Below are 11,066 nucleotides of genomic sequence, written 5' to 3'. Positions count from 1 at the left end.
CAAACATTAATTTTAGAAAAAAAAAGAAAAAAAAGAGAGATGAAAAAAAAGAAAAAAAAAGGAATAAAGAAGGAATATTTTCATGAGCCCAATAACTCAAATATTTTCTACCTTTGTTAGAGAAATTAGTTATATAATAATAATTAGAGGCAATATCACTTCAAATGGTAAGAATCAATATTACTAATTGGGATTGATTTTGTGCTCTGATTTGTTATTGATAATGATTGATTTTGTGCTTTGATTTGCTGAGATTTGATCCCCATAATTTGCTGCTATCATAACCAATTCCTTCCTTATATTGTTCATTACAATTAAGGCTAAGATTGCATTGATATTGCAAGGTGTGAGTATAAATACGCACTCTGTCATGACCGAAAAAAGGATATTCTCTACACTTCTCTAATTCTTTCCCATCACCACTCCCACATACACAACTTCTTTTTTATCTCTCTTTAACAAAAAAACAAATACATATTGAAGGAGGTAGAAAAAAAAAGAAAAAAGAAGAAGAAAACATTCTCTACACTCCTTCTTTCTTTCATTACCACCCACATAGACAATGAAATTTTTGTAAGGTACGCCACTCTCAATTCTTTCATCTTTTGATTTAGTTTTTTTCAATTTTCATTTTTTTTAAATCATAAAAAATATTTTTTCCCCTTTCTTTATTGTTTGCCCGGCTACTCGCGTCGCATGACATCCAATTTAGACTTTCGATTTTTTTAATATATACAGATGATCTAAAAATAAAATATAACTTTCTTGGTTTACTCTTTTATATCTATTTGGTTGCTCACGTCGCAATGACATCCACAACTACTCTAAAATAACTTTAAAAAAATATTAAAAATTTATAAATGATTAAAAAAATAAAAAATAAAAGATTAGAAAAAAAATAATTTATTTGAAGTGTCTATCCGACCGCTCGCGTCGCGTGACACCAATTTTAAAATAATACTAAAATTTAAATAAAAAGATTTTCAAAATTACTAAAGAAATTAAATCATTTTCAAATAATTTTCCAAATAGATTTTTCAAAAAGAACTACGTAACACTGATTCTCCATTCACAGGGAGATACGTAGGAGCGATGATTAATCCTCGTCGGGCCAAAAAATCAAAAAAATAGTTTTGTTATTTTTTGTACATTCTTTTATTAATATTTTTGGGGAAAATTAAATATTTTAAAATAACCACATCACTTTTTCACATTTAATTAAAGGTACCGTCTTATGATGGACGTTGCGGGATGCTAATACCTTCTTCACGCGTAACCGACTCCTGGACCCAAAATCTGGTTTTTCGCAGACCTTGCTCTTTTTTATGGTTTTCCATAGTTTCCTATAATAACTATGGTGGCGACTCCAAACTCTGTTTTTTACAAATTTTTATTTTTGGTTCATCGTCCCGTCACGATTTCGGTTGCGACAATCAAGAATTGTTCTATTTCTTCTTTTTGCAAGGCCATTGTGTTGTAGGGTGTATGGAGCTGTTACCTCATGCTGTATACCACTTTCTGTAAAGAAAGTTTCAAACTCATTTGATGTATACTCTCCCCCTCCATCTGTTCGGAATATTTTCAGCCTTTTTACACTATGTTTTTCAGCAAACACCTTGAATCTTTTAAAAATTGAGAAGACATCACTCTTAGCTTTTATTAAGTACAACCATATCATGCGACTATACTCATCTATGAATGAGACAAAGTAACGATTTTGTCCTACTGACAGCATTTCAAAAGGTCCACAAACATCTGAATACACAACATGAAGCACATCCTTTGCTCTCATGTGCATATGCGATTTAAAAGGAGTTCTAGACTGTTTTCCAACCAAGCTTCCTTCACATACATTGTCAGGAACAACAATTACAGGCAGTCCAATAACCATTTCTTCAACAACTAATTTTCTTAAACTTTGAAAATTAAGATGACCAAACCTCATGTGCCATAGCCATGCAGTTTTGTCCACTGTTGTAGCAGCCAAACAATGATTTTCAATCTGATTGAATCTTGTCAGAAAGGTTTTGTTCTTGGAGAGTGGAGATTTCAGAATAAGCCTCTCTTTTGAATCATATACTTTCAATAGATCATCTTTCATGCATACAGAGAAACCTTTTTCCACTAGTTGCCCAACACTAAGAAGATTACATTTCATACCTGGAACATACAACACACTTTCAATAACAGCCACAACTTTTCCATCTTTCTTGATATGTATATCACCAATTCCAGCAGCCTCAATTGTATTATCATCAGCCAATCTGAACTTAATCTTCTTGCTTGTGTCAAGATTCGAAACCCAATTTTTATGCCCTGTCATATGATTGCTACAACCTGTGTCAAAAAACCAATTTTCAGACCCAAATTCTGCATCCTGGGTAGTAACCATCAACATTACTGGTTCTTCTTCTGAGTCCCTTTGAGCCACATGTGCTTCCAGGCCAGATTCTCTTTTCTACTTTCCTTTTCCATGCCAGCAATCTACTGCATAGTGTCCCCACTTTTCACAATTGTAACACTGAATCTTTCTCAAATCTATAGTTCTATCTTTTTGTTTATTATCGTGTTATAAACCAACTAGGCAAAAGTTTGAATTATTTGAATTCACTTTTCTTTGACTTTTCACACCCTTTCACTTTTCACCCTTCCTGAGTGAGCTCTAGGTTTCCCTACTTCCCTTGGCGTGGGATTTCTTTCGGCAGTGGGCGAAACTCAACGAGGCAAATGGTGAGCGAAATTGCAACACCACCTGCTACAATAAAGCTCCAACTTCTTTGACAATGCCGCTTACTACGATGAGGCAGGGTTTTACAACGTCGCGAGCTGCTCCGGCGAGACAACTATGGTGACGAGTGTGGAGACTTGAGCGAGAGGGGGCGCGACAACGAGCTTCCTTCACCCTACAGCTTCTCGTCAGCAACACAATGCAAAAACTCTTTTCTCTACGAAGAAGGGTTTTTTCATTGGCGTGGTTTTGGGGTTTCCGTTCGCACCCACTTGGAAGCATGTACGTTGTAATGAGTTCAGTTTAAGCTTGTGTCTACAACTAGGGCTCGCGTTCTCGTTGCAATCCACATTCACTCTTAGTCATCATGATACCTATTGAAGTCATTATCGTAGTGCATCCCTGTAATCATTTGGAGTTCGTGGCTTTAAGCCCCATTGTTGGCGTCGTAGATGTATTTTAATTTTTCCCTTCTTTCTCTATTTTCTTGATTGGATTTTGTTTGGGAATTAATTGAGGTTTGATTGGATATTATTGTGAACCATGGAGACCGAATTAGAACGTGCATGTAAGTTGTTCTTATTTGAAAATTATATAACCTATCTGCACATTTTATGATTTTGGATTTAACTCTTACTTTTGAGATTTAAACGAGATTGATGTTCTTCAAGGCGTTGATGGTGTTCTAGTTGTAGGAGGTTTTGGTGATAGAGGAGTGCAGGGGAAAATTCTTGTTGCTAAGTATGCTTGAGAACATAATGTTCCATTTCTGGGAATTTGCTTGGGGATGCAAATTGCTATCATTGAGTATGCACGATCTATTCTTGGTCTGCATGATGCCACTAGCACAAAATTTAATCCTGAAACCAAGACCCCTTGTGTCATATTTATGCCATAAGTATATTCTCTTATATTTATGCACTGCATATATTTATAACATTGTTCCTTTCAAAAACCTAGTTAATCTAGTTTGTATTTTATGGATAAGGCTCAAAGACTCATATGGGGGCAACTATGTGGGTTGGTTCAAGAAGAACCTACTTTGAAGTTACTAACAACAAATATGCAAAATTGTGAGAATTTAGAACCAAACTGAATGTGGTTTCTGTACTTGGATTTATTCTATTTAAAATTTTAACACACATGTTGTAAAAGTATTAATTCAAAATGCTAAAGGCTGAATCTGAACTATATATTGATATTGCATACATTCAATTATGGAATTTAATATTCATTATAGGTATGGCAACGTAAGCTTTATTGATGAGCGACACTGACATATATATGAGGTTAATCTTGACATTGTATCACAACTAGAGAATGCTAGTATGACTTTTGTAGGAAAAGATGAAACTGAGAGGCGCATAGAAGTGAGTCTTTAGTTGAAATATTGTATAATGGTGTGGATATTAAGATTTGTGCATAGTTAATAATTGTAACTCTGTAATTTTCTGGATTAGTGCAAATTGTAAGACTTGGGAAATTTAAATAAATAAATATTTATTTAATATAAATGTGGGTAATAGGATCTTTATAAAATTTAGGTTAAATTATTCATTTGGTCCCAATTTTCGTAAGTAAATTTGAATTTGGTCCCTTAATTTTTAAAAGTGTTACCTAGGTCCCTAATTTTGATATTTTGTATCAATGGAGCCCCTTCCGTTAAAATGGCAGAAACGACGTTAAGAGCACAATGACGTGGAAATATGAAACTGAACTGAACATTAAAGTGGCACAGTAATGGTGTACACGTGGAATTACAAATGGTGTAATAAATTATTAATTACGAATAAAAGTTGTAATGCTTTATATTTAATATGTAAATAAAACGTAATCAGAAGATGTAATAGAGTTCGTAGACCAAATTGGGGATTACCCTTGGAGCTGGATTTAGGGTTTGTGTTCGTCGACAAAATTGGAGAACGAGGAGTTTGCAGAAGAATCGCGAGTTCGTGAAATCCCATTGGTGGAACGTTATTCGCACGAGATCTCAACAATTGCAATTTGTTGGTTCCACAAACTCAAATGGGTTTTTTTTTTCTGTTATCGTCTGACCAATTTCTGTTTATACTGAGAAAACTTTTCCAAGTTCCTTTGGAACATTTTAATTCCTTATAGTTAAGTTAATTTGGATTTGCTGAGTTTTATTGAGTGTTAATGCTCATATGAGATTATTAAATGGGGGTTTTGTTTTTCTTAAACGTATGTATTTGAGTTCAAAGTTCAACATTTGAACGGTTACTTACTCTTGCTATTTTTGTTTTTCGTAATTTTGCTTGAAAAGGGTTAATGATACTGTCTCTGCTGCAGTACTTCGTAATATCATCTCTTCTGCATCATTGACTATTTTTTTTGGGTGGGGTGGCTTTTAGATTCTTCTTTGGAACTTTGTGCTTTAGGTAGGTATTTTCTGAGTACATTAAAAAAAGGCCCTTTTATGGAAATGGGATTTGCTTTTTCCCTTCTCATCATTTTTAAAAATTTACCCCATCAATATAAATAATAAATAATAATAGTAATAATAGAAACAATAGAAATATTAATAATTAATATAATAATAATAATTATTATTATTATTATTGAAGTTTATAATTTGATTCCTCTGAAAAAGAAACTCATGGTGGTTACCATTTACCGTGCTACTTCACTATTCAGTTCAATTTTATATCTCTATGTCACTATGCTCTTAATGTCGTTTCTGCCATTTTAACGGAAGAAGCTTCATTGATACAAAATATCAAAATTAGGGACTTAGGTAACACTTTTAAAAATTTAGGAACCAAATTCAAATTTACTTACGAAAATTGGGACCAAATGAATAATTTAACCTAGAATTTAATGACAAGGAACAATACTAGCTCAAGTGGTTGAGAGTACTTGGTTATTCTAAGAGGACTTTGGTTCAAGTCTTGTGTATGTGATTAGTGTGTTAATTTAACTGTTTATTATTTTATGATTTAGGGCAGAAAAAGGGTGGGAGAGGAAAGGAGAGGTTTTAGAGATCTAATTGAGGGTTGGGAAGCACTTTTGGAGTATAGGGCGTGTCTTCTGGGTGTTTTTCCCAAACATCGCCTGACAGTGTTCATAGCCCACCAGGTGACTAATACAATGTTAGACAAGTTTCTGGATGTTTCCAGAAACCGCCTCGCGGCCTTGAAGGTCCACTAGACGGTGTGAGAGAATTGGGCCTGTTTTTTATGGTTGATTGGATTCTGTGGAACTTGGTGATCAGTTTGGGTCCTAGTAATATTAATGAAAGTTTTGGGGCATGATTATGTTCTAAATTGTCTCGGTGGGGGCTTCAATTGATGGAAATTAAGGTATGAGTTCATAAGAGGGTTCATGTTGGGATTAGGAATAAGCGAATGGTAATTTTAAATTATGAGTTGGTGTGATATGCTGTAAAACTGAACTTAGTTTAGGTATATGTAGATGTTGGAAGCACATTAGAATGTGAATTAGGTGAGATTGCAGCAATGGGACTAAGATTTGGAAAGTAGGGTTCTTGTAGGTGCGGGGATTGACCAACACTCAAGTTGCCGCCAGGCAATAGGCGTTGACCAGCAATTTTTGGTGGTAGACTTGGTAGGGGGCAATTTGGGGGTTTTGTTACGACTTTGTATTTTGAAATGAACGTGATAGTAATGGACATGTCGATTGTGGTGTTGGAGGAGTGTTGAATGACTTATAAAGGTGAGGATGGGTAACTTGGAAGAGGTCAAAGCATCGATAAAAAAGGAACGTTTTAGTGTGTTATTGGCGTCCGTTATGGTTTAATTTGAGTTGTAGGCAGTGTCTAGATCTACTCTAGGAAGCCTATTATGCACTTAATTGTAATTATTGTTAAATGTTAATTATAGCATGGTATAGAAACTGGCAATTAAACTGGTTGAATGTTACTGTTTATGTTCATTATAAGCAGACCAAATTCTTAGTGGGAGTTGAATGATAGCATGTCTTTAAGTTTGGAATTATAGATGAATATATGGTGGAATGAATGTGTGATGGTGGAAGGTAGGATTTCTTGAAGGATATTGATGTGCAAATTGGGGTTTGATGGGTTCTTTAATGATGTGAGGTGTCTTAGAACTGTCTTGTGTGCATAAAAACCAATAAATCACGTTATTGGTGTAGCGCCTGGTGGACGAACTAGACCACTAGGTGATAGCTACAAAAACAGGGGGCATGGAGCGCGTAGCACTTTGCGGCGAAGAGGATTCGGCCAGGCAATAACTGTATGGGCAATGGCCATTGGAACACGTGGTGCTTGGCGGTGAGGATGGTCCTGCCAGGTGATACTTGTAAAAATTAGAGACCTCTTGGGGCCTGTGGCTCTTGGCGACGTGTGGATTCCACCAAGTGGTCTGCGATGCAATTTTGTCTAGTGGCGCTTGGGCAATGCCAAGCGATAGCGCAAGGGACATGGGTTGTTCCATTCAAAGCATGCGTGGTCTACGATGATACCTTGAGTATGGAACTTGCTGAGGACATTCTTTGAGTTGTGGCTCAGAATGGAGGGTATAAACGTGGCAATCCCGAGTTTTGGCCTGGTGATATGTGATATCTGGTGTGAGCATGCGAGTTATGGATCATATGGTTTGGCTCCACTTGATTGGCAATCACAAGTAGTGGCCGGTGATGTTGTGAATCTTGTGTTGAGAATACGAATTGTGGTTTGTATTTGGGAACTCCACCTTATGCTTTGAATGGTGGTTCATAACATGATAGTTCCACACATGTAATCTACGAGTGGTGGCTTGTAGAGTGTGGAATCACAAGTTGTGGCTTGTGGCGGCTAATGTTAACTTAAGGTCATTATTAGAGTATGTAGAATATGGATGTACATGATGGTGGTCATGATTTCTAGTATCAGAGGATGGAGGTTCTCCGACGAGTGTGTATTTACACTGTAATGTTTATTATTTATTTATTTTGTAAGCTCACCCTATCTGCTTGTGTTTGACGATGATCGTGTAACTTGTTACAGGGAGTAGATGATGTTTCAGGTGGAGTTGGTGAGTTATAGAGCCAGAGAGGGACTAGCATGGGAACCTTTGAAGGATCAGTTTTACTATTTTTTTTAAATAGTTATTTTTAACTAACCCTTGTAATAGTTGTTTTGAACTCATGTATTTGAATTATGGCGCTTTAAATAAAGTTTAAGTTTCTTGCGTTTTTGGGAATGAGGTTTTATTACATGCAATCATAGTATTTCTTAATATTCTAATTATTTAAATTAGTAACATCCAGCCAGGATGTTACATAGATAGTTGAATTGCCTAGCCATCCTTTTTATTGTTTAAAGCGTTCAGTTTAACCCTGGGTTCAAGTCCAGATAACGAAAACCTTCTCCACTCTTCTCATGTACTTTACTTTCTTGATTGAGTCATTTCCCATCTTTTTTCAGTTCAAATATACATATCTTGTTGGTTTTTTTCACATGACTATCTTATGAGGGTTGAACTGTACTTGGTTTACTACATTGGTTGAGAGTTTTGGGATTAAGGAATGTATACTTATTCAAACACTACTAGTCACTCAACAGTCACACCCTCACTTTGACTTTTTTAACATCACCACTTGGGTCTACAGTTGCATCACTCTCTCAACTTCAAGGAACTGTGCACTCCATTCCTTGTTAGAGCTTTTATTTCATATAAGTAATGTTCTCTTCTTCTATTTTGTTTCTTGTATGGAACTTAGGGTAATGAATATGTTTTTTTTGTCTTTCATTACTGGAATTAGTTCTTTATACTTAGTGTTACAACTTTTCTTTATCACCCCTACATTGTATGTGTGCTTCGTTTGATGCCATCTCCGTCTTAGCTTAGATCTAGAGTTGTATTTCTTTTTTCATTGTGTTTTGTTGTTCTTTGGTCTGTTCTTCAATGCATTTTTTGTTTATTTGTTGTGTGGTGGTTCATCACCGCCTAGCAGGGTCCTGACTTGTTTCGCAGGTATTTGCGTGGGCCATGCCCACTCTAGGCTGACGCTAACGATTAAAGTGCAAATTGTTTGCATCAGCTGAACCCACACAAAGTCTTGTTTCAGCCATTAATTTTCAATCATTCATAGGTTTAGCCCACATAAAAGTTAAAAAATGCGTTGAATTCTCCCTATTTGCATCGTCCTGACCGATGAAAACTGTCTAAATTTTTTTAGTAATTTTAGGTGTTCGTGGGCTTGACCCACGCATGTGAAATTAATATTATATTTTTTATGTGTTTTCGTCGATTGAGCCATTGATAAATAAGCAACAAATGTTCATCCTCATTTAGCCGACACAAATAAGTTTTACATCCAGAAAATGGGTGTGGTCCATGTTGTCATCGTTGAACCAATACCTTCGTCCTCTTTTCGTCAATTTTATACTGGTGATGCACATTTTTGGCCGACGAAAATAGCTTACATTCTTGTAGTGTTACTACTGCTATTCTAATATTTTTTATGTACAAAACAATCTTTCTTCCTTATTAATGAAACTATTGACTTCGAGAAATTCTATAACTTTTAATTTCATAGTGGCAATAGTCACTCTCCTTTGTTTATTCTTAAAATCTAGGATGCAGTGGAAATGAAAAATAAAAGATAGACATGTTATACCATTATTTAATTCTTGAAATAAATATACACATGTTATACCTTAATTTAATAACATTGGCATCTATCTCTTTTACCGAGTGTAGACATACCAACATAAACAATGGTTTAATAGAAATCTGTTTTTATAGGATTTCTAGGCGCATAAAATCTGTTATAAAATAGCAATAATATATACCATTTAATGAGATTAACCACATATTTTATTTATATATGGTATAAAAGGATACTTAATATATATATATATATATATATATATATATATATATATATATATATAAAGTTTATTATACTAATAATACTTTATAATTTAGTCCGAATTTCACGTAAACTTAACATTTCACATTTAGAATTGACTACTTGAAATAAAAGAAAGGAAAATTTTACGATGACAATGTTTGAAATAAATACTTACTTAATAATTCATTTTAGTAAAATAATATTATATACTTGTATTTAAAATTAAAATATAAAATATAATTAAAATATTAATAATATAATTAGTTTTTTTAAATGTTAAAATACTTTCAAAGCAATTCATATCTTAATTAGTTTATTTCAAGACATGTATCAAGATGACATGTATGCTACGACATTCATAACGTAAATCTTTGTTTGATATAAACCATTAATTAACTAAGCTTCATCAATGTGTTGGTTAAGAAAAAAATTCTCTCAGTTGTAAGAGGCTACCCACTGCATTCACGTAAAATGCTGATATGTTTACGTCCACGCATCATGGTTTATTTTGCACCATGCATTGCATCCCTTACAACAATATATATGTTATACTGGATTGAAGTCTGAATATAAAAAACAATTAAGCAACAATGAAGACCTCAAATCTTGTGTTCATCCTTACCATTATCTCAATGTGCAGCATTTGCTTGGCACAAAACTCCCCGCAAGATTTCCTTGATGAGCACAACAAAGCTCGTAAAGAGGTTGGTGTTAAACCACTGGTATGGGACGAAACCCTTGTGGCCTATGGGAAGAATTATGTGGAATCAAAGAAAAAAACGTGTGCATTTGAGCACTCTAATGGGCCTTATGGGGAGAACTTGGCACAAGGTTCTGGTGACTTGAGTGGCGTGGACTCGGTGAAAACGTGGGTGGCAGAGAAGGAGTTTTATGATGAGAAGACGAACGAGTGTGTTAAGGAAGAGTGTTTGCATTACGTTCAGGTGGTTTGGGGCGACACGGAGAGTGTTGGATGTTCTAGAACCAAGTGTGACAATAATTGGATGTATGTTATCTGCAACTATAACCCTCCGGGCAATTACGTTGGAGTGCGGCCTTATCCGATTTCAAAGTAACCAATCCCATAACTATATCATTCCCTATAACGAACTTTAATTTTTCTTACCATTATTGTTTCAATCCCAAATCCGTTTATTGGCAACGTTTTTAAGTTTGTATTCCATCGCGATCTAGTCCTTAAAAGACATATTTGATGATGAAAAAAAGAAAAAGATATTTAAATTGTTTTAGATCTCAACTCTTGAACGATGTAACTATTGAACGGCAAGAAGAATTGCCATTTAGTAGAAATATACAATTTTGTAAGCTTTATATCACATGATAATAAATTTTGGAAATATATGAATATGTAGTAATTTTAAAAACCCTAGTGTTTGTCTCTTCTGGTCAAAAAACTCCATTATATCATGTTCTCATTTGAAAGAACACACGAATATTCTGTAACATGATCAAACTAATTCTTATTCTCAATTATATC

At 34.7% G+C, this 11,066-nt stretch overlaps 1 protein-coding gene and 1 pseudogene across 1 annotated transcript; both read left to right on the top strand.

The window, feature by feature from the left end:
* The first annotated feature begins 3,471 nt into the window (after window positions 1–3,471).
* On the top strand, window positions 3,472–8,109 carry LOC146887467 (uncharacterized; annotated as a pseudogene).
* Window positions 8,110–10,143: 2,034 nt separating this feature from the next.
* On the top strand, window positions 10,144–10,667 carry LOC114179940 (basic form of pathogenesis-related protein 1-like). Its single transcript, XM_028066454.2, has one exon. The coding sequence runs from the start codon at window positions 10,159–10,161 to the stop codon at window positions 10,642–10,644; it is 486 nt and encodes a 161-aa protein (XP_027922255.1). The 5' UTR covers window positions 10,144–10,158; the 3' UTR covers window positions 10,645–10,667.
* The last annotated feature ends 399 nt before the right edge of the window (window positions 10,668–11,066 follow it).

Source organism: Vigna unguiculata, chromosome 3, assembly GCF_037176805.1.
Source record: "Vigna unguiculata cultivar grain cowpea cultivar isolate G323 ecotype 2 chromosome 3, ASM3717680v1, whole genome shotgun sequence".
In the NCBI taxonomy this organism is placed as follows: Eukaryota; Viridiplantae; Streptophyta; class Magnoliopsida; order Fabales; family Fabaceae; genus Vigna; species Vigna unguiculata.
Note: the sequence above shows the minus strand (reverse complement) of the source record. Positions and strands in the feature narration are given on the sequence as shown.